Consider the following 20,825-nt stretch of genomic DNA (forward strand, 5'->3'; position numbering starts at 1 on the left):
AACAATACATACATATTTAAAACTCTTGACCATCCAATGTTACATTATTCTATTCTATAACTGATATATACTTGTCAAACTGTTCTTTATCATTTTTTGTTATAATATTTTACAAAATAAGAAAATATGTTGTCTATATGTATATTTAAATATATAATAATAGAACAATACAAATTTTCTACTAACATATGCACAACTATGTAACTTATTAATTTTAATCATTAATATGTTTCGCATCTTAAAAATATATAATAATTTTATTTTATTTTTTATATATATAGCTATTATATACTACAAAATCAATTTTTAAATTTTATGTTTTGATTTTATATGTGTATGCAATGCAATATATATATCAGTGACAACACAAATATTAACGGTATTTTAGAAATTTCTCTCTATTCTTATGCTTTCGCTTATAATTTATTTACAATTTTTTAGTTTTGTCGAATTAAAATTTAGTAATGTAAGGCAATATTAAAATTCAACAGGACGATCAGTGATAAATATTGGTCAATTTTAAGTTGATTTCAACACGTTTTTTCATAAAATAAAATTTAATTGAAATCTGTAGTATGATTGATTAAAACAGAAACACGACGTGATGTAAACATCACAAAGAATTTTCCTCGATATTAAAGAAATTTCATAAGATTAACTACGAAAAAAGTGTATAATAGCCTTTATAGCAACATACAATACATTAATTTAAAAACATTACGGATAAATAGTAAAGACTACCATTCAATATAAATAGTAAAAATGAATCAGGCGAAGATTGATAAGCTAGTTTCTAGGTTAAGGTACAATGTTGGATCAAAACCACGCAAATTAAAGAATATAGATGGTCCAGAAGGAAGATTGCGAAAAATTAAAAAAACATTAACTGCTGTAATTAAATATGAAAGGATTGAGTTAAATTATGCAAGGGCAGATGAGACAAGAGGTTATGTTGAACGAGTGAGTATCATGTAAACTGTTCTCGATGCGCGTTATATGTTTAATATTATATCTTTAATATTTTGTCTCGATTATAGTTAATATCAGAAGCGTTACGTCATGGTCCTCAACATATAGAAACAATGGAACTTGCAAAGTTCTGGATAATAGAAAAACAACTTATCCATAAACTTTTTAAGGTTCTTGTACCAAGATATCAAGACTATACAACTTCATTTACAAAACTTCATAATGCACCATATATATATCCAGGCTATGCATATAAAAGGGCTGTTTTGGAATTGAAAGGTGTGTTTTATAACAAATTTTATTTATTTACAAATTTAAAGAAAGTCACAGCTGAAATTAATATTAATTGTAATTATAGGGAATGTATATCCCGCTATAGAACAAGTCAACCCATATCAACATAATTTACTTCACAATTTATTACTGGATGCAGCTAGAAAAGAGTACAGAATGGAAAAGTATAAAGAAATAGCTGCTAACATGAAGTTTTAGAGAGTATGTAAATGTTTTATTATTAAATGATATAAAAAATATGCAATATCAATATAAATTAGTAAATACAATTGATTTAATCTGCTGTTATTATTTTGTTGAATTTGATTATTAAATTGATTATTGTTGTTATTATCGTTCAAAAAGGTGCAATGGATAATGTTTGTGAAATTCCATAACATGTTCCTCCATAGAATGCATTTGTTTACTGAAATTAAAAAGATGCATTAGTAATTAAAGAAATTTCAAAAATTCGTTTATAAAATATTTTGAAGGATAATGTTATTAGTTTAATGTTTTCAAACAAACCTAATATGCTTTGGCATTGTGTGATATACGTCCGTGAATAATTCTTTCCAGCATGGTTTAAGTTCCTTTTCTGCTTCCGCAAAAGCAAGTAAAACAGAATTTTTTATGCGTTTCTTTAATTCCTTATCTTGTTGTTCACACCACAAACCGATCGATTCCAGATAATTATGATACCTGGTTATTGGTGTATAATGATTCCAATGCTCTATTTCATCATTTGATCGATATGCAGTACTGTCATCGGAAGTACTGTGGTGACCGATTCTGAAATATATGTCAAGAAAAAGGGGGAAACTATGTAACATGGGATGTTTTAAAAAATTAATATGTACAGAAAAAGAATAATGCTTTTGTATACCGATAAGTCATAGCTTCAATTAAAAAAGGTTTCCCTTTTTTAATGCATAATTCGCGAGCAGCTTTTGTTGCATAATACATAGCAAGAACATCATTACCATCTACACGGATTGTTGATATACCATATGCTGGTCCTCTTGCCGCAATCCCATCACCTTTAAACTGTTCTCGAGTAGGAGTTGAGATTGCATAACCATTATTACGACTAGAAACAGATGATGTGAAACAGTTTTTTAAACATATGTTTAATGCACCTTCATGTTTTTGCATATAATGGACAGTTAACTTTACCATATAAAAATGATTGGACACTCCAAAGTTGCAGCAAAATTGAAGGCTGCATGAGCATCCCCTTCGCTAGCAGCACCTTCACCAAAGTAACAAACTACACATGCATTCTTTTTAGATAGTTTAAGTGCGTATGCTGTACCTACAGCTAGAAATGATTAGAATGGCAGTATTAGAATAATTAGAATTATATCCTAGTAATGACTTTATATATATGTCTCATATCATGACGAGACACTTATGTTGTGAATTTTAAAGAAATTGTTGTATAGCTTGAAACAGTAAGAAACAACAATACCTTGAGGTAATTGTGTTGTTAAAGGAGATGAAATAGTAACAAAGTTCAATTTCTTTGATCCATAGTGAACAGGCATTTGCTTTCCCTTTGAAACATCTTTGTGGTTACCATAACATTGATTCATAAAGTCTATGATAGAATGTCCACGCCATAACAAGACACCTATAAAATTATTTTATAATAAATGATATGTAATTCTAATTATTAATTAAATACATCACTATTTTATTCTATACCTGCTTCTCGATATTGAGCATATATAATGTCCTCCAATGTAACAGCAGCAGCAGAACCAATTTGAGTAGCCTCTTCTCCTATATTGGTCATGTAAAATGATATACGTCCTTGTCGTTGAGATTCGTATAGGATTTTGTCCATTATATTCAGAGTAATCATTTTATCATACATTCTAATCATGGTATCCTGATCTAACTTAAATGTTAGAAGAAAAACATATCATTGAGAAAATAAAAAGAAAGAATTATTTGCATGTAACATTAATAAACATTAGTCATGCAAACCTTGAGATCCTCTGGTAATTGTACATGTTTATGTGATAAATTTAAAATTCTAAATGTTGGTAAAGGATTGTAACATTGCTTGTCAATAAACTTTAATTCATTAGTAAAAATAGTTTGTATCCCTAAAAAAGAAGGGTCTTTTGTATCAGTGACGGAACCAATTTTAGCATTAGTAGTCTTATTGGTACAGTACTGTTGTACCCATTGTACCTAAATTCATGGAACAGGAAAGATTAAACTTAATTTCACTTTTGTACTATTTCTAATGTTTTCTATACTTACCTGCTGTAATGCATTTTTAAAATATATTCGTTTCCCGTATTTGAAAAAGACCTTTTTAATCATTGCTATACGAACAATTATATTTGGCAATATTCAAGTCTTTGTCACGATGATTACTGGCAATACTGATTATCTTGTTTTCATTTTAAAATTTATGTAACAGTGTTGTGTACAAGGTACACGCGTGCGCATGAATAGCGAGGAGGGGGAAAGAGAGACACTAGTACTTCATATGCACTAATACTACTAGTATCAGTGAGGAAATTTCCTTTTGTCCCAATTATTAGGTTGTCTTTCGTTGTCTGCACGTAGTTGCTGTATCTAATGTTTATGCAAACATGAAACCTAATCTGTCAAATGTTGTGGTCTTTACCTTCAGTCGCCTTCTAACTGTCGTAGAATACATTTCGTTTGCATTGAAGTCTTAAAGCGTAAAAGAAAAAGCATATCCGACTTATAACGCTGTATTGTTTTAAAAAAGGCAACAGTGATATCGCAACCGGGATTTACATCGTGTATGGGAGTGGTACTACAAGTGTTCAGACAGTTCGTAGTTGGTTTAGGAGGTTTAGAACTGGTAATTTTAATCTGGAAGATGAAAAACGCAACGGCCGCCCATCCATTACGTATACGAAGAAAGTGATATATAATACCACAAACGAGAAATAGATTCTGATAATATGGAACTCAATAGGTTCTTGTATGTGCTAGCATGCAACCAAACAGGGTAGATCCCTAACCTTAAGCTTAAATATATAGGTTTTTGTATATGTAAATTGTAAACAAATAGGGCAGATTCCTAATTTTAAGGGTTCTTGTATATGCTAACTTATAACTTATTGTACATGCTAACGTTTTCCTCAGCACTTGGCCGCAGGGTGCAGCACCTGTACTGTAAAACAATTAGAATTACGGGCTCAGTACTCTCATTTCCTCTCTGTTACGATATAACAACTCCCGATATTAAAAGCAATTACCCCTCTACTGGAGTTTCCAGACCTATGTATACGATCGTGATTTCGTTAATGCTTTCAGTTTTCAGGTATTTATCCAAATTTCCATCCAAATTTGTTTAGAAGACCGTCTTTGGAAAAGCTCTGTTCGGATATCGTAGTGAGATCACGTCGCTCGTGTGCATCGAGCCTACACAGTGTCTAATATATAAACATATATAAAAACAGAAGATGGATCTGTATGAATTAATTGGTATAGAAAGAACAGCTTCTGTTCAAGAAATTAAGAAAGCATATCGTAAGAAAGCTCTGTGTTGCCATCCTGACAAAAATCCAGATAATCCAAAAGCAGCTGAATTATTTCATGAATTATCACGAGCCTTGGAGATTCTTATTGATACATCTGCTCGGGCAGCTTATGACAAAGTTATTAATGCTAAGTATCAACAAAAATTACGTGCCAAAGAATTTGATTTAAAACGCAAAAAATTGAAAGAAGATTTGGAAGCACGGGAATTTGCTGAAAAGTCTTTGAATACAGATAATGAGAAATTACAGGCTGAGATAGAGCGATTGCGAAAAGAAGGATCAAAGCAAGTACAGGAAGAAATAGCACTTATGAATAGACACATTGAAAAACAATCAAAAGTAGTTTACAAGGAATCAGAAACTAACAGTGATTCTTATAGATTAAAAGTGAAATGGAAGTCTCATAAAGATCAGACCAACAATGACGGATATGACTATAATACGTTATATAGAATTTTCTCAAAGTATGGGAAAATAATTGCTCTTGTTATTTCCTCCACAAGAGAAGGCAGAGCATTAGTAGAGTATCAAAAAAGAAGCGATGCTGAAATGGCTCTAAACTATGAAATTGGTTTAGCTCAATATCCACTTAAACTTCAGAAGTTATGGGACAAAGAGGAAAAATCAAACATTTCTGCCACAGAAACTGCTTATAATGATGGTAATTTTACGAAGCACATGGTAGATCAAAGTATGTTTGATATTGAACAATTTGAACATTCTGTATTGAATAATTTAAAGAAAGCTGAAGAAAGAAAAAGATCTATAGGAAAACAGGACACGATGGAAAGCACTTGATTAAATATTTTTATGTTGATTATACTGTTCTTAAGTTTTTATTATGCAAATTGTTACAACTTGCACCTGAATAGCAAAATTATATTATAGACATATGGAATATGGACTGAAAGATATTGAAGCATATTGTATATATCTATATCGTTAAAATAAGTAATAAAATTTATACACAAAAGTTTTACAGATATTCTAATACATTTATGGGAAATTTATTTGTCAATTGTAACAAACAATTATTCTATTTTATAAGCATATTGGATCCGAGACTTATAGCACTTAGACTGTAACTAAATTCATTATAATTATTTAAGTGCAGATAACATCCTTTCGTTCCTTTTGCTTTTTTTGTTTTTTTACTTCTGTTTCATCGATAGGTGCTGGTTTAACAAACGGAATTTCATACTCGTATTCTGTTGGCATAAATTGTGCAAGAACCTTTGGTACTTTAACAGAAGTATCTGTTTGATGTACTTCCAAAATTGCACATATGACGCGAGTAACCGCACACATAGTTGCATTTAACATATGAACGTAATCTGTATTAGCATTCATCTTCTTGGTTTGACCATATCTAAAACACATCAATAGGATACTTCACTTACAGAAAATGCGATAATAACAATAATAATAATAAAATAAAATATGTTGTAGTATTCAACTTTATTATGTTTTGCTTATTACCTGACCAGTAAACGTCTTGCTTGATAATCTAAGCAGTTGCTACATGAGACGAGTTCGCGAAAAGCGCTTGATCCCGGAAACCATGCTTCTAAGTCTAGTTTTTTTGAAGCAGCATTATTCAATGCACCAGATACTATATTTACTATACGATAAGGGATCTCCAAAGATTTATAAAATTCTTCTGCATTTGAAATCATTTCTTCCATCATTTGCCAAGATTTATCATCATATGGTGATGTTAAACAGAATTGCTCTACCTACCATCCATGTATATCTAATATGTAAATTCATATTATGTTCCATATAATAAATGAAACTAAAGCTACAATTACTTTTTCAAATTGATGAACCCTAAAAATGCCTCTAGTATCACGTCCATGAGATCCAACTTCTTGCCTAAAACATGTAGATAGTCCTGCATACTTAATTGGTAAAATATTTTCAGGAATCCATTCGTTTCTATGAAACGCAGCTATCGGTTGCTCAGATGTAGCAATCAAATATTTTTCTTCAATTTCTTTATCGTCATTGCGTTCACTACCCTTACCAATTACCTAAACGAATAAAATTTTAATCGAGATCAAGTTGGTATTTATGTACTTGTACGTGTAATTAATTAATTTTATACCTTGTATAATTCTTCATCAAATTGAGATAATTGTGCTACTTCTTGCATAACATCCTTACGCATAAAGAATGGCGTGTAAAGTGGTTTGTAACCTTTTACATGTAACTGCCTGAGAGCTAATTGAATTAACGCATGCTGCAGAAAAACTGCTGGTCCTGTTAAAAAATAACCACGCCCCCCTGAGACATTAGTGCCACGTTCTCCATCTATACCATCTATCATGTATATTAAGTCAACATGAGAATATTTCTTTTTCTGTGTACAATCTCCACAAGTTCTCTCAACCTAAAAATAAAAGCAGCAATTTTTTGTATCCATTGTTTTGTATCGACACGTAGAAGATTTCTCGCATTAAATTATATACTTTATTTTCCTCCTCGTCATTGCTAATTGGTACAGACTCATGCAATATGTTTCCTATTTCTTTGAGTGCACGGTTTCTTTCCAATTCGGTTAAGACTAAATCTTTATCATTTGTTCGAATAGCATCGTCGATGGAACCACGAACAGTTTTGATCTGTGCAACTGTTAACGATTTCAGGTTATTAGGCAATAAATTTTCCAGGTTTCCAAGAATATCCTTTGAGACAGTGTCATCGCCGCCCACTGCTTCCTTTTTTTTCATTTTCTCTCCTATCTCTTTGCTGCATACATTTTTTAATTTATTTAAGTTATCAGCTCTGTGTCGCAGCTGACGCCAGATTTTATCTTTTTCGATCACCGTGTCGACTAAATTTACATCTTTAAAACGTTTCCTTTGATTTTCTCGCACTTTATCTGGATCAAACCCTTTATCCTTTCGAAACAGCTCTAAATCCAGTACCATGATTAGTAGCGGCGAAATTATAGAACGTTTTTTGAATTTCTATTTAATTACACGTGGAATATCTATATGTCAGCAAGGAGACAAGATCCTCCAACTCACCACCGATCACTACATTTATACTATAATCGTGGCTTATAGTGCTTACTTGAGAACTGTACCGATAGATGTACTGGAACGTCTGGAACTGTTACTTGCATTCGACACTGGTTATAGACGCACGCGTATAATCACATAGAGGCATCCAAATAAATTGTAATGAGTACCAAACTTAGATATGTAAATAATCTTTCATAGTATGCCTCAAATTACATTTTATGTAAGAATTTACTGCTCAATAACTTGCCTTTCTTGCCGCCTGAATTCTAAATTTTGATAATTTTTAACTACACCAAACAACTTTATTACTTTTCAGTGAAAAGACAAAAATATCTATATATAAGTGAGTATCTATGTAAGCGTAATACAGAAGTATAGAAGTGTGAGAATAACTTTGTTGAAAAGCAATAAATAATAAACTTACATCAATGTATAACATTTACTGCTCTTTGAATATTTACCAAATTCAGCAATAAACTACAAAACAGGTATATGAGCGTTTTTTATTCTGACATAATGAATGATAGATGTAAAGGAATAAAATTGTTACTGTGTCAATCGAAAAAAAGGACAATATAGCATCAACTAATTTTGACCGATATTTTTCATAATCACAAGGTGTACTTAATAGCTAATGTTTTATTAATTATCAGTTTAAAGAAAAGTAATTCATTTGCAATCACTGAGAATACGAAAGATCTAAGAATTGTGAGCCGGCACTGTGCACGACTGTAATGAAAGTTGGCGATGATAACCTAACTTTATAATATGTATTTTACTAAAGGAAGGAAAAAAAATAGGAAACCTTTATAATGATAATAGAGAAAATAAGTATTTAGCTAGTAGCTAGCATAGATCACAATTATGTTTGTTTCAAGTTTTCTTCAGCCATTCGTTGGGAATACGTATACGTATTTTATTAATTTTGCGCATGCGCACCAACGAAATTCATAAAAAAGGTTGAAGTTAGAATACAAGACGGTATGCATTGATAATGTTCAAGTCTTTTCATCAGGAAAACATTAATTAGTAGAAAAATAAGACGTCGTAAGTTTAACGTAATGAGTGGAAAATCAGGTATAGTGTAAGCAGAAAAATTGTGGATTCAAATAGTCAGGTTGGTTGTGGCTATCGCACGAAATTTAGATCTTTAATGACATAACCTGATGCGCTTGTCAGTTGATTGGTGGATCTAAAATACGAGGTGTATCTTTTATAAAGCACAACAATAATTTATAAACAGTATCGATAAAACTATTTGAGTTTAGCATGTTTTATATCACATGACAAACACGTTTGCGTGTACAAAACATTGGTGTTACTTTCTCACTTCCTCCTCTACCTCCTTCGCCTCTGCCTCCTTCTCCACTTCCTCTTCTTCCGTTCCCTCTCGCCGTTTTTTTTTTATCCTTTCTTTGGTGAAACTATCTACCATGAGTAGATAAGGAATTATAATCTATTATTGACTCAAGAATATAATTTGATGATTGGGTAATAAATTATATGTTTGAAATTCTTGTTTCAGATTTGATATAGTAACAAACATTCCAACGAAATATCAGGGCATAGTTAATGTTGATATATAAGGCATATTTACATACATAAATGCCCTACAACTAAAAGGCGTACAGCTCTACGCTACACCGGTGAGTTCCAACACAAAATATTGCTTGGTAGTACGGCGGACACTCAAAGCCAACTAACCATGTCTGTACAAAGTGTTGCTCTGGCATCTCTCACGGCCACCTATACCGACTCGGAGGGCGAAGACGGGGTGGAAGACGACCTTCAGGAGAATTCGAACACTCCCCAGGGGGCCGCCCCGCATAATGCCCAAGTCGGTCAGCCCCAGGCTTTCACCAGTCCCAAATCTGGCACATCAGCCTCAAATAGTCCCGTTGTTGCACCCAACGTCGGTGGCAAGTCTAGTAACGATTTGTCGAATGCACCCACCTTAGTAACAGATGTGACATCTAAGGTGCAAAGATTGGTTTCATACTTTGATGATGCAATAGTCTCCGATGACGAGGGAGTGGTACAAACACAAATCGATGGACAGCCTTTTGAAAATGGAAGGCCCTCCTCGATTATGGAATGCTCTCCCTCTTGTCAAGGAGAACAGTTAGTTTCAGATAGCGAGGTGGATCCCTATGGCGTTGTTATACCACCAGAGCCATCAGGACAGTGTCCTGTGGAACTACAGGAAAAGATAACAAAACTTTTTAGGAAAATGGAGAGCGGCGGTTTGGATATGAACAAAGTTATACAACAAAGGAAGGATTTTAGAAATCCATCCATTTACGAAAAACTTGTTCAATTTTGTAGCATCAATGAATTGGGTACTAATTATCCTCCTGATAGATTCGATCCATTTAAGTGGGGTAAAGATTCATATTACGAGGAGCTCGCCAAAGTTCAAAAGGCAAAAATGGATAAACTTGAGAAGGCTAGGAAAGAGAAAACAAAAATCGAAATTGTTTCTGGTACAGCTAAGCGACCCAATAGTTCTAGTACAACGGAAGATGATGCTAAAAAAAGAAAAAGTAAATGGGATCAAGTTGCAACTGGAGCTACTGCCTCGATAAAGCCAACTGTGCTGTTATCTCAACCAACTCTTACCACTTTAACATCATCTGCAACTGGCACCAAAGCAACGGTAATATCTGCTTTTGGATCTTTACCAAAGAAAAGACTGTAACATACCCTGTAAATCACTTGTAAATATTACGTTTTTCGAAAAAGCAACAGTTCATCCTTCATTTAATGTTGTTCCATATAGAAAAGGAAATCGCAGCGGATTTCGCATAAATGTGAATATAATATAGACTCGCATAACATGCGATCATATATTCATATAGCCATACATGTTATCCATAAGATTGATTTATCAAATTTAATTGTTGGTTTTGTTGAACATACCGAATCGACCTTTCATTTTATATATAATGGGATAAACTGTTTTGAAAGTATATCCTTAGTATGACTTCTGTCAGAATGATTATCGACAAGGATGCATCAAGTCGACAGCTTTCAATCACATATACAGAAAATTATGCAAGAGAAGGAAAGAAGAAATAATATAAACTAAGAAAGAAAGATTTCTTAGAAAAAGAAGATTTTGAAATTCATGAAATGAGAAATAAGGTATTGATCGACCGTTATATTGAGTTTTTTTTGTGCTTTCTTCCTCTATGAAATACTTTTAATTTAAGATAAATTTTGATATTTTTCGAGACATTATTTTACACGTTAATAGTGTCTTACTTAGTGGACTAAAAGGAAGGTATATAGGAGATTTAAAGGTAATAGGAGAAAAACAGATACAACGATAACGTTTATTATGAAGGGAATTTCCTTTTCTTTTTGTGAATATATTTATAACATTTAGGTATTTTTATTTTATTAATCGACAAATACCAAAATACTGTGTAAAATATGTACATTATAACATGTGTTGCCATTATAACGAAAAATTTAGAAATCAATTGAATCTTTTTCAATTAAAATTATAGTGAAAAAATTATTATTTGTAAAAATAATTGTAACGAACAAATTCATCCAAATAATTTCAACTAGAATTAGAATTGACTTAGTTTCTTGTAAATCTAAATAAATGGTTATAATGATACTTTTATAAGAAAGATTTGTATGTTTAGTGTCCTGTGCCCGAGTAAAGTAACACAATGAAAGTTATATGCAGTCAATTTCATTTCATGGTTGTCAAGTAGATCAGATCAGATGTTAAATTATATGTATATATAATATGTGAATACGTGTATTCGTAGTGCGAACGTTTGTATGTACAAATTGACCGAGATGCGCAAAGATAATAGATAATAGATATTGGAAGATAATCAGATATAGATAAAATATAATTAAATTCCATTTTATTTCAAACTCTATTGAAACGCGTATGTACACAATATGAGTATTGGATACAAGTGCGGTAATTCGATGCTGTATTTTACGATCTATCTAGGTATATATGTTTTTCACTAATTGTCTATCCGTTCGATCATAATTGTAGTATGATTTTGGATAAAACGTCGATAAATCGTTGAAATTTCTTATTTAACACATGTCTCAATTTTAACGAATTTCAAGATCAACTTATAAATTGAAGTAAATATTTTTCAGTATCAAATGCCAGTGTTATTGTTTACAACAAATATTTGAAAAATGTAATAATGATAATAATAATAATGTAATATATTTTTTATATTTATATGTATACATATATATATTGATATGGATGTAAATTTTACACATCATGTTTTTAAATTGCATTGAATGATATATAAGATAATGATATTATTTGGGAAGAGTGGCATTTATGGTTTCTGTTTATAATCTTGCTGAGTTTTTAAGTTTCTATTGTACGAACAAAGATAAAAATAAATACAAATAAATCAAACAATGTCTCTCTGTTGCGCGTTGTACCTTTAAAAGAGAACGGGTTAAATTAATGGTAACATAGAGATGTTACTAGCTGTTGTACAAAAATCTCCCTTCATGACATAACCTGTTGTGTAATACAAACAAAATCTGCTAATAATACATATTATTGTATTTCAAACGATCTAACCGGTCGGAAGGAAAAACAGAGGGTGTAAAGTAAAAGACAAAGACATAGCAAAAGTATATTTTATTGAATAACTATTCATTTATAATCAACGTATTTTGAGACAGCCAAGGATAAGCTATAAATTGTATATGATTGAACATGCAATGATACAAGACTTACTAGATACAAATCTTACTAGAAAATTATAAAATATTGAGATCCAGTTTTAATCATTTCTACATTTTATCAAATGACTGTGGATGGTACTAACAGTAATGAGCAAGTTATTCTTGTAACGGGTGGCTATGATCATACTATCAAAATATGGCAACCTCACACAGGAGTTTGCCAACGAACTGCAGAACACACAGATTCGGTAATCTTCTGATATTTATGGAAATATCATGTGTATATTTTGTCTAAAATTTGTTCCTTCTAATACTTTGCTATTTTTAGCAAGTCAATGCTTTAGACATAACTCCAGATAAATATCTAATAGCTGCTGCCGGATATCAACATATAAGGATGTATGACTTGGTTTCGAACAATCCAAATCCAATTATTAATTATGAAGGAGTGTCAAAGAATATTACAGGTTTAGGTTTCCAGGTATTTTATCATTATATTCTGCTGGTATCAATACAAATTTGGAATTTTGTAAGATTATTCTTATAGTTATGTAATAGCATTTATTCTAAAATTGTTAATATAGTTTATTATATCTAGGAAGAGGGGAAATGGATGTATACTGGTGGTGAAGACTGTTCAGCACGGATTTGGGATCTCAGGCAAATACAAATAGGATTTAGATACCATGTTAATTGTTTGCTACAAAAAAAAAATTTGAAAATAATAAATAAGTAATAATAATGATGATAATAACAATAAAAAGAATAACAAAAATGTTACAGGTCAAGTAGCTTTCAATGCCAACGAATATTCCAAGTGTCAGCTCCTGTAAACTGTGTTTGTCTGCATCCGAATCAAGCAGAACTTATTGTTGGTGATCAAAGCGGTGTTATACATTTGTGGGATTTACGTTCGGATCATAACGAACAATTGGTACGAAAAAGTGTAGAAAATAATTTGTTTTATTAGTAATGGCGACATGCCGATTTTGGTTGACTTTAATTCCACGCTTATTTATTTAAATAATTGCTCTTTGTACGTAAAGATACCAGAAGCTGAAGCATCTGTGCAAGACGTTGCGATTGATCAAGATGGTACATATATGGCAGCAGTGAACAACAAAGGCCACTGTTATATTTGGACACTTACCGGGGGTGTAGGCGATGAACCTACCCGTCTTAATCCTCGTCACAAACTTTCAGCACACAAACGTTACGCACTTCGATGCAAATTTAGCCCCGATTCTACGTAAGTATATTTCATTAAATACATAATATGATAATAAAATCATATAAAATTATGTACTATTTATTGTAATTCGTGGTCTCTTTTGATTAGACTTTTAGTGACTACATCTGCTGATCAGACTGCTCGAGTTTGGAAAACTACAGATTTCTCGGAAGTACAAGTACTTCAACATGAGGCAAAACGATGGGTCTGGGATGCTGCGTTTAGTGCAGATTCACAATACATATTTACTGGTAATAACATACTTTCTTTTTTATTCTTTTGTTATCACGTTTTTTTGGATTTAATTTCAACATTTGACTTGATTTAGCTTCGTCCGATGGTGTTGCAAGATTATGGAATGTATCAACAGGAGTAGTAGAACGAGAATATCAGGGTCACCAAAAAGCAGTTACTGCTCTTGCATTTCGTGATGAAGTACTTTCCGCTTCTTAAACGAGCAGTACATTTGTTTAAATTTTTGAATAAAATATTGTTCTCATTTATATTTAATAATAAGGAGGAATGTCGTTTTAACTTATAATTTATATTAAACTATTTAATTTTCGTGCTTTGTTGTTTCTTTTATTTGTGCCTTTTCTTTCCGCTATTTTTCAATCATAGTTACTTCGACTTTATCACGTACGATTTTCCAATGTGTCCATTTCCATCTTTTGATCTTAAAATTTGCACATTTTCAAGCGTATACATAAATCACAACATTACTTTTAAGTAACTACGTAACATTAATTTTATCTTTAAATATAATAATAAATATGATAATGAAGATAAAATTGTAATTATAATTCAAGAAATAAAGCATAAGAGAAAATTACTTTCTCATGATTCCAATTTTGGAAAATTTTGTTTGTTTGTTTGTTTGTTTGTTTGTTTGTTTGTGTGTGTGCGCGCGCGTGTGTATGTGTGTGTACATATTATATATATAATATGTGTTAATATATATAATATATATATATATTATTCTCCTTTTAGCTATTGGAACCTGCATTTTTGTGAGTTTACTCTTAGTAATTATACTTTAAGTACTTTAAATGAAAGGCAACTTTTCTACTTCACCCATTTCTGTGAAAGTTTCATTGTCCATTGTATAACTTAACATAAACTTTAATGATACCGTTTCCTACAAAACGGATTATATCAGGTTAAAAAAAGTCAGTGAATATTTCAAATACAAAAGAAATATTTTCATTGTTTTACCTTGGTAGGATTTGCAATTAGCATAATTTGAGTAATTGCTGATGGAGGCAAGAATGGATTATGACCAGGCAATCCTGTTCCAGAAGGTGGCTGTAGTCTACATTTACATTTCTAAAAAGGAAAAATATTTTCAGTTCCAAATGTTAGTAATTTAATTAATTGAATTGTAATGATTTGCTAGTTGTATGAACAATAAGAACGACGAAAAGTAATTAGATGAATATTAAAAACATACTTTTGGCACCACTGCTTGAAACAAGTAATTGGTAAGTGGCTTCAAATTCTTACTCATTGTTGTAATCACTACGACAAACACATCTTGCCTTGGATTGTCCCGAGCAAAATGGAGCACAACAGATATACCATTCTTCTCTTCGATTACTGTCATAGGCGGATTAATACCTATTGAATAAACAATAAAACGAACAGTTTTATTTTAACCGTTACTAACGTGTCTCATTAAATATCGGGCATTGAATAAGAGGTATAACATCGTACTCTGTCTTTAGGCAAAGATATAATGTACTTTTATGATAATATCAATAGATGCAAAAGAACAGGAAACAACAATTTACCTGGTTTAATATCTTGAAGGCTAATGTTAATGTCTGTCAATGGTTTAATCTCCGGTTCGGGACTAACTGAGTTTTCCGTCGACGGTATTATTGAAGCAGCATCCCATACACTTGATCGATTGTTACATCGGTTCGTTTCTATCTTCTCATTTGCATTAGATTCGATGGTTTGAGGATTAGTATCATCGTGAGATGGAATGTTATCGCTTAACTTAAGATGAATATCAGACAGTTTGTCGTTTTTTACACTTGTAGTATCCGACAAATTAGGAAAATGTGAAGAACTGCTGCTACGAGGGAAGGTCGTTGAAACGTTTGAAAGGTTTGATATTTGGTGGACGATTTATACTTTGTTTACTATTTTTTGTAGTTTGTTTACTACTACTACTACTAAACGCCGTAATTGTATATAATGGAACTAATTAAAGAGTATAAGTACGTTTTACCAACCTTCCTAACTTTACACGTGAATTCGATACTATGCCTGATAAGCTTTGCTTAAGCAAAGACTCTCCCAATTCGTTCAATTCCTCCAGTGCTTTTGCTTTACTGTCAATTTTCTTTTCAGATGTGTTGATTAATTCATCTGAAAATGGAATGTTACTCACCATTTGTTCGTTTATTTAATCGATCAAATTCATTATTAAAAACGCTCGATTTTTTCAATATATCAGCGTTATTCAATCGATAGAGCATATGTGTCAGATATTTTACATTCACGGACCTTTTTTATTTTTAGGTAAAACATTAATTGGCTGCATGACTGATTCGATCATTAAGAGATTTGCGTCAGAAACCGAAGAGATTTCTGAATCTTCAGACTTTCCTAGTGAACTGAAGATATCTCCTAAAACTTCCATATCTGACTGATGATTTGTGGTCATTGCGTTTACACCATCACTTTCAAGAGGAACATTCTCCATTGGAGAAGATAAATCTAATAAATACGGACTGATATCGGAGTCTATTTTAGGCTTCACACATTTACCATGAACTATAATAGCGGTGTACTTCTCAAATACTTGTTCCAATTCATCACTTGCAGCAAGTACATCACCTATTAGATTATTTAAACATGATACGGCTTTAAAATTCCGACTAATAATTATAACGTAAGTTTTTACATTTTATGCTCAAGTTATTAACTTGATATTAGTAAAAGTTGAATGAAGAAATGATTTTTTAATAGACAAAGAAAGTAATTCGTTAAATTAAGTTAATTCGTTAAGTTAAGTAAATTCGTATTCGTTAAATTTCTTTAAACGAATTTCGATAAGATACTTACTAAGCATTCCTTCGTTATCTTGGGTTTCATTTGCTAATCTGAGCACAATTGGTTTTAATCGTTCGCAAGCCTGATATAATTCTTTCATTAATTCAAGATCTTCCGTACTAGTTTCATTACAGTTATACGAATCTAACATTTCTGATAATAATTTTGCATTGTTATGAACAGACTCTAGCTCCATTATCCTACGTGAATTTAATTGTACTCTTCTTTCATCCTATAAAATAGTAGTTGATATATTTTGCAAAACTACTATTTTACAATTTTTCAAATACATATTACACTTACCTCTCTCACCATAGTTTTAATTAATCTATTTGCAGCTTGTAAATCATCAGGATTTTTACTTTGCAACAATTTCTGCAGCAATTTAGATTTCTCTTCATCATCAAATATCGTACTCTTAGTTTTTAATGCTTTCAATCCTTCCTCTTGAGCATTATTTAAAGACACGGAATCATCCTGAATACATGTACAATTTTCACATCTTAAGAAAAGATTGAAAAAAAAGGAGACTAAACTCTCTGTCAAAAATAATATATGGAACTTACTTCTATAACACCCTGTTTTTTTAACATTTCATAGGCTTCTTTAATTTTTAATTCTTTTGGATACTCCCTTGTCCATGTATGTAACAACTGTAATACTTTTTGGCGCACCATGGCTGGCGTTTTACCACCTAGATACTTTGGTGAAACTAAACGAATCATTTCATTTAAAAAACGAAATTTACCAACTTCTGCGTGAAAAGACGGCCCGCATCTATTCATACATGTATCTAGTAACTGTAAAAGTAATTAAAAACCAAAAACAACATATAAGAATGATAAAACTTATACTTGTGCAATATGTATGTTGGTTTACTACCAGAGATTATCTTTTAATTTAAATTTATATTCAAAAAGTATCAAATACTAAACAATAAGCAATAAATCAAATAAAACAATCAAAATAAAATGACTTCTACTTCCTATATGTATACATATATGCATACATATATACAGGTTTTCTTTAGAATAACTTTAAATAAATAAAATAATATGAAATGGAATAATTTTACATCTGAATTTGTTATGCAACAGAAATTTGACAAAGAAACTTACAGCAAGAGCTTGAAGTGCTTCAGTCTCGTTAGATGATTGAATACGCAGTGCTAATAATTTAGTGCCAATTTGAATACCTTCTGCTTCTTTGGTGAGCATCACACAGAATGCTTCGGTTGCAGCTATATCAGGTTTTTGATTTTGGGGATTTGTTACCCTTTCTACAAAAAAGATAAGAAAGAAGGAAAAAATAAAAGAAGAAAAAAAGATATATTTAATAAATTAACCACAACTGAATATCTATAAAATGGACAGTCTTTGTTACTATAGACATTTCTAGACAATAAATAAATATATGGTATCTTAACTTACGTATCAGGGCTTCTAAACTTGTTGTAACAACAACATCCATTTCTATAATTTCCTTTAAATTTCTTTAAATTCACGCGTTTTAGGTTACATGTGTTTATTTGATAGATAATACGAACAAAGATTTGACAGATACCATTTTGAGCTTTTCCTCGCAAACAGCAATACTCTTAAAATTAAATATAATATTTCTTGATAAGAGAGATTCCACATTTACAATTGTTATCTTATTATATTTTGGTTTTTCTGCTATAGTTACGTGAAAATATTAAAAAAAAAAATAGTATTTCATTAAGTCTAGAGAAGTCTTAGAGGCAAACAGCTGTTCGCAGTGTAAAGTATAATTCACTGTGGAATTCTATTCGTAGTTCTTGTAAAACTGACATGAGAGGCGCTTTAATAAATGTTGCTTCGTTGCACGCAATATCGAAAACGAAAAGACATTTCAATCGAGAATTCTCGAATCTTGTTATCCAGTATGTACGTACGTACTTGCACGATAGAAAAAATAGGAAAGACCTATAATAATTAAAATAAAATATAACATTACGAATTCTTCATAAATTTTCATTACAGTTTCATCATACATAGAGTTTCATCGTGTTCGTGAGTAATGAAATGGTTGATTGGCCCTCGATTAATATGCATGTACAGGGTGGTTCAGGTAAATGAGATTACTTAAATATTTACCTTATTTGTTATATCGTTGTATGGAAAAATTTGTCAGGAAAAAGTTACATTATTTCAGGAACCACATATAACGTTGGAAATAGTTTTCTCTCATGATCATTTCTTTTTTACAGGATTTTAAGGTCATCAATATTCTTTTAAGTAGAACCTTATATTTATTTTCCGATATTTTTGTAAAGCATGAAAAAACAAATACAGTTATCTTAATAATTATATCGTTATCATCACTTAATCTTGAAATATTTGCGTCTGAAATATACATAATATAATACATATTTTATTATGTCCAATCAACAGGTGGTAAAATTAAAAAATCCAAATTTTTCGGCTCCTAGGAAGAATTTTTTAATTTCGGGGAGAGCTCAAATGAAAGTTTAGAACGTAAGGAATTAATCGAGATAAGTTCTATTTAAATATTCTCCCTGGTTTCTTAGTCATAAGGTACGATCGTGGGTTAGTATTGACTTTAATCAAATTTATTAATATGTGGTTTTTTCTTCTTAATTAATAATAGTCGTGTTAGATAATAAGACAAACATGAGAAAACCATTGAGAAACTCACAAGATTATATCTAGAATTTATTTAAATTCTGATTCTCTTCTTACATAACCTATCATGTTTAATCTAATATTTGTGGTTTCAAGAAATTATTAAATATTCTTGTTCGTGTCAATTTTGTAAAGATATTTTTTACTTTACTTGATATGTATATTTCATAAATATTATTGCAATGAAATTAAAAAAACGTTGTAATAATAATAAAAACAGTAGTGATGATCATTCCCTCAGAATCTGAAGCAGAGGAATTAGGAAGGCCAAGCAGATCTATAAAAATGAAACATATAAAAATGCATATAGAAGAAGAAGAATTTGAAGATGATGAGCTTACTGATGCAAAAAGTGAAGCTGGTGGAAATGCCGGATGGGCAGATGCTATGCAAAAAATTCTACGGACAAAAAAGCCAAAACGTAGGAAAACAATAGTTTTATCAAAAGCAAAAAGGTTATACGACGTGAAAGATGAAAAAGATAAAGAAAAGTTGTCATTTGAAATTGAGAAAGAGAAAAGGGAAATAAAAACAGAGGAATTAGAAGAAGCAGATGCTAATGTTAAAAAACCACGAATAAAAGAAAGGAGGAAAGAAAAACATTTAGGTATTAGAGTAAAACCAAGCATCACGGACAGAGAGCGTGAAAGGACATTACAAAAGATTGCTACAAAGTAATTTAATTACTCTAAGGATAGAGGATGTAATTTTTTTGTTTATTTTAAATAAATAATCATTTTTTATCGTAGAGGTGTAGTACAACTATTCAATGCAGTTAAACAACAACAAGGTGAGATTAACAAAAAATTATCAGAAGCTGGACCATTAGAAAGAAAACGCGATGAAGTATTGAAAAATATCGATAAGACTGTATTCTTGGATGTTCTTATGGGAGGAAGTAAAAGTATACCAGTAGATAATGATGTAAAAAATGAAACGCAAGAAAATGGAAAGCATAAAAAGCAGGTAAAGGTATTTCTTAGACAAGTGTTATTATTATTAGCAAATATTTAATGCTGAAAAAACGATAATATATATATATCTCATATAGAAGGAGAAGGAAATTTGGAATGTGCTGAGAGATGATTTTGTAATGGGAACGAAATTGAAGGATTGGGATCGGGAAGACATGGATGAAGATTCTTCGGCCCCTGAAGACATAGATAGTGACAATTAAATTGTAAAAATATAAAATACCGATACATATGTGAGAAATGATTCGTGCAAAATTAATTTAAAGGTATGCTACTATCACTCGTCGATTCATGATGACGATTAAAGAGTATCCTTTAATTAAATTATTACGAGTAAAATTTTACCTCTATTTTAACATTTTTGGTTTCCTATTCTTTTTTTATTACCTATA

At 31.2% G+C, this 20,825-nt stretch overlaps 8 protein-coding genes across 19 annotated transcripts; 5 read left to right on the plus strand and 3 right to left on the minus strand.

The window, feature by feature from the left end:
• The first annotated feature begins 480 nt into the window (after window positions 1-480).
• On the plus strand, window positions 481-1,461 carry mRpL17 (mitochondrial ribosomal protein L17). The gene is made up of 3 exons (XM_033333244.2): window positions 481-960; window positions 1,038-1,248; window positions 1,328-1,461. Exons 1-3 carry the CDS (start codon window positions 763-765, stop codon window positions 1,459-1,461), a joined length of 543 nt encoding a protein of 180 aa, XP_033189135.1. The 5' UTR covers window positions 481-762.
• BckdhA (Branched chain keto acid dehydrogenase E1 subunit alpha) lies at window positions 1,453-3,715 on the minus strand. The gene is given in 9 exon segments (XM_033333220.2): window positions 1,453-1,596; window positions 1,598-1,669; window positions 1,771-2,034; window positions 2,129-2,332; window positions 2,419-2,563; window positions 2,714-2,875; window positions 2,950-3,145; window positions 3,235-3,444; window positions 3,517-3,715. Coding segments are annotated over 9 exon segments (1,455 nt in total). The 5' UTR covers window positions 3,580-3,715; the 3' UTR covers window positions 1,453-1,457.
• A 985-nt stretch (window positions 3,716-4,700) lies between these two features.
• LOC117156319 (dnaJ homolog subfamily C member 17) lies at window positions 4,701-6,234 on the plus strand. The gene has a single exon (XM_033333236.2). The coding sequence runs from the start codon at window positions 4,701-4,703 to the stop codon at window positions 5,574-5,576; it is 876 nt and encodes a 291-aa protein (XP_033189127.2). The 3' UTR covers window positions 5,577-6,234.
• SerRS (Seryl-tRNA synthetase) lies at window positions 5,753-8,051 on the minus strand. Of its 2 annotated transcripts, XM_076624151.1 has the most exons (6): window positions 7,857-8,051; window positions 7,250-7,410; window positions 6,886-7,170; window positions 6,590-6,811; window positions 6,258-6,514; window positions 5,753-6,147 (listed from the first exon to the last, which is right to left on the minus strand). In XM_076624151.1, the coding sequence occupies exons 1-6, from the start codon at window positions 7,906-7,908 to the stop codon at window positions 5,883-5,885; spliced, it is 1,242 nt and encodes a 413-aa protein (XP_076480266.1). In that variant the 5' UTR covers window positions 7,909-8,051; the 3' UTR covers window positions 5,753-5,882. The 2 variants fall into 2 exon arrangements, with proteins under 2 accessions (XP_076480266.1, XP_033189101.2); XM_033333210.2 differs by lacking the exon at window positions 7,857-8,051 and having other exon boundaries at window positions 7,250-7,850.
• Window positions 8,052-8,193: 142 nt separating this feature from the next.
• Window positions 8,194-12,028, plus strand: LOC117156312 (SAP30-binding protein). Of its 6 annotated transcripts, XR_013060028.1 has the most exons (4): window positions 8,749-8,924; window positions 9,333-10,463; window positions 10,587-11,786; window positions 11,945-12,028. XR_013060028.1 is itself a non-coding variant. In XM_076624154.1 (3 exons), exons 2-3 carry the CDS (start codon window positions 9,513-9,515, stop codon window positions 10,788-10,790), a joined length of 1,155 nt encoding a protein of 384 aa, XP_076480269.1. In that variant the 5' UTR covers window positions 8,194-8,295; window positions 9,333-9,512; the 3' UTR covers window positions 10,791-11,198. The 6 variants fall into 6 exon arrangements, 5 of the variants coding, with proteins under 5 accessions (XP_076480269.1, XP_076480267.1, XP_076480268.1 ...); XM_076624154.1 differs by lacking the exons at window positions 8,749-8,924; window positions 11,945-12,028 and adding an exon at window positions 8,194-8,295 and having other exon boundaries at window positions 10,587-11,198; XM_076624152.1 differs by lacking the exon at window positions 11,945-12,028 and having other exon boundaries at window positions 8,749-9,011; window positions 10,587-11,198.
• Window positions 12,029-12,174: 146 nt separating this feature from the next.
• On the plus strand, window positions 12,175-14,298 carry Lst8 (MTOR associated protein, LST8). The gene is made up of 7 exons (XM_076624158.1): window positions 12,175-12,747; window positions 12,828-12,980; window positions 13,098-13,159; window positions 13,283-13,433; window positions 13,546-13,748; window positions 13,839-13,981; window positions 14,059-14,298. Exons 1-7 carry the CDS (start codon window positions 12,622-12,624, stop codon window positions 14,181-14,183), a joined length of 963 nt encoding a protein of 320 aa, XP_076480273.1. The 5' UTR covers window positions 12,175-12,621; the 3' UTR covers window positions 14,184-14,298.
• Window positions 13,975-18,497, minus strand: Gga (ADP-ribosylation factor-binding protein Gga). 2 transcript variants are annotated; one of them, XM_076624145.1, is made up of 11 exons: window positions 18,224-18,497; window positions 17,912-18,072; window positions 17,360-17,593; window positions 17,097-17,270; window positions 16,806-17,025; window positions 16,245-16,577; window positions 15,971-16,106; window positions 15,521-15,807; window positions 15,181-15,347; window positions 14,946-15,056; window positions 13,975-14,868 (listed from the first exon to the last, which is right to left on the minus strand). In XM_076624145.1, the coding sequence occupies exons 1-11, from the start codon at window positions 18,261-18,263 to the stop codon at window positions 14,776-14,778; spliced, it is 1,956 nt and encodes a 651-aa protein (XP_076480260.1). In that variant the 5' UTR covers window positions 18,264-18,497; the 3' UTR covers window positions 13,975-14,775. The 2 variants fall into 2 exon arrangements, with proteins under 2 accessions (XP_076480260.1, XP_033189097.1); XM_033333206.2 differs by having other exon boundaries at window positions 15,521-15,810; window positions 18,224-18,494.
• A 63-nt stretch (window positions 18,498-18,560) lies between these two features.
• LOC117156321 (RRP15-like protein) lies at window positions 18,561-20,772 on the plus strand. Of its 5 annotated transcripts, none has more exons than XM_033333239.2 (6): window positions 18,561-18,700; window positions 18,797-18,884; window positions 19,208-19,363; window positions 19,701-20,133; window positions 20,209-20,425; window positions 20,511-20,772. In XM_033333239.2, exons 4-6 carry the CDS (start codon window positions 19,745-19,747, stop codon window positions 20,634-20,636), a joined length of 732 nt encoding a protein of 243 aa, XP_033189130.1. In that variant the 5' UTR covers window positions 18,561-18,700; window positions 18,797-18,884; window positions 19,208-19,363; window positions 19,701-19,744; the 3' UTR covers window positions 20,637-20,772. The 5 variants fall into 5 exon arrangements, with proteins under 5 accessions (XP_033189130.1, XP_033189131.1, XP_076480283.1 ...); XM_033333240.2 differs by having other exon boundaries at window positions 19,208-19,351; XM_076624168.1 differs by having other exon boundaries at window positions 19,208-19,291.
• Window positions 20,773-20,825: the final 53 nt, after the last annotated feature.

The sequence above is a fragment of the Bombus vancouverensis genome, chromosome 14 (genome assembly GCF_051014615.1).
Source record: "Bombus vancouverensis nearcticus chromosome 14, iyBomVanc1_principal, whole genome shotgun sequence".
Classification (NCBI taxonomy): domain Eukaryota; kingdom Metazoa; phylum Arthropoda; class Insecta; order Hymenoptera; family Apidae; genus Bombus; species Bombus vancouverensis.

Coding starts and splice junctions, on each gene's coding strand:
- mRpL17 (XM_033333244.2), top strand. CDS start 763: ATGAATCAGGCGAAGATTGATAAGCTAGTTTCTAGGTTAAGGTACAAT. Junction 961..1,037: donor CAAGAGGTTATGTTGAACGA/GTGAGTATCATG, acceptor TCTCGATTATAG/TTAATATCAGAAGCGTTACG. Junction 1,249..1,327: donor GGCTGTTTTGGAATTGAAAG/GTGTGTTTTATA, acceptor TTGTAATTATAG/GGAATGTATATCCCGCTATA.
- LOC117156319 (XM_033333236.2), top strand. CDS start 4,701: ATGGATCTGTATGAATTAATTGGTATAGAAAGAACAGCTTCTGTTCAA.
- SerRS (XM_033333210.2), bottom strand. CDS start 7,711: ATGGTACTGGATTTAGAGCTGTTTCGAAAGGATAAAGGGTTTGATCCA. Junction 7,171..7,249: donor ATGACGAGGAGGAAAATAAA/GTATATAATTTA, acceptor TTTTATTTTTAG/GTTGAGAGAACTTGTGGAGA. Junction 6,515..6,589: donor GGGTTCATCAATTTGAAAAA/GTAATTGTAGCT, acceptor CATGGATGGTAG/GTAGAGCAATTCTGTTTAAC.
- LOC117156312 (XM_076624154.1), top strand. CDS start 9,513: ATGTCTGTACAAAGTGTTGCTCTGGCATCTCTCACGGCCACCTATACC. Junction 10,464..10,586: donor CAACTGGCACCAAAGCAACG/GTAATATCTGCT, acceptor TGTTCCATATAG/AAAAGGAAATCGCAGCGGAT.
- Lst8 (XM_076624158.1), top strand. CDS start 12,622: ATGACTGTGGATGGTACTAACAGTAATGAGCAAGTTATTCTTGTAACG. Junction 12,748..12,827: donor CTGCAGAACACACAGATTCG/GTAATCTTCTGA, acceptor TGCTATTTTTAG/CAAGTCAATGCTTTAGACAT. Junction 13,434..13,545: donor CGGATCATAACGAACAATTG/GTACGAAAAAGT, acceptor TTGTACGTAAAG/ATACCAGAAGCTGAAGCATC.
- Gga (XM_033333206.2), bottom strand. CDS start 18,263: ATGGATGTTGTTGTTACAACAAGTTTAGAAGCCCTGATAC. Junction 18,073..18,223: donor AAGTTTAGAAGCCCTGATAC/GTAAGTTAAGAT, acceptor TCTTTTTTGTAG/AAAGGGTAACAAATCCCCAA. Junction 15,811..15,970: donor TCACGTGTAAAGTTAGGAAG/GTTGGTAAAACG, acceptor CTTCCCTCGTAG/CAGCAGTTCTTCACATTTTC.
- LOC117156321 (XM_033333239.2), top strand. CDS start 19,745: ATGAAACATATAAAAATGCATATAGAAGAAGAAGAATTTGAAGATGAT. Junction 20,134..20,208: donor TTACAAAAGATTGCTACAAA/GTAATTTAATTA, acceptor TTTTTATCGTAG/AGGTGTAGTACAACTATTCA. Junction 20,426..20,510: donor ATGGAAAGCATAAAAAGCAG/GTAAAGGTATTT, acceptor TATCTCATATAG/AAGGAGAAGGAAATTTGGAA.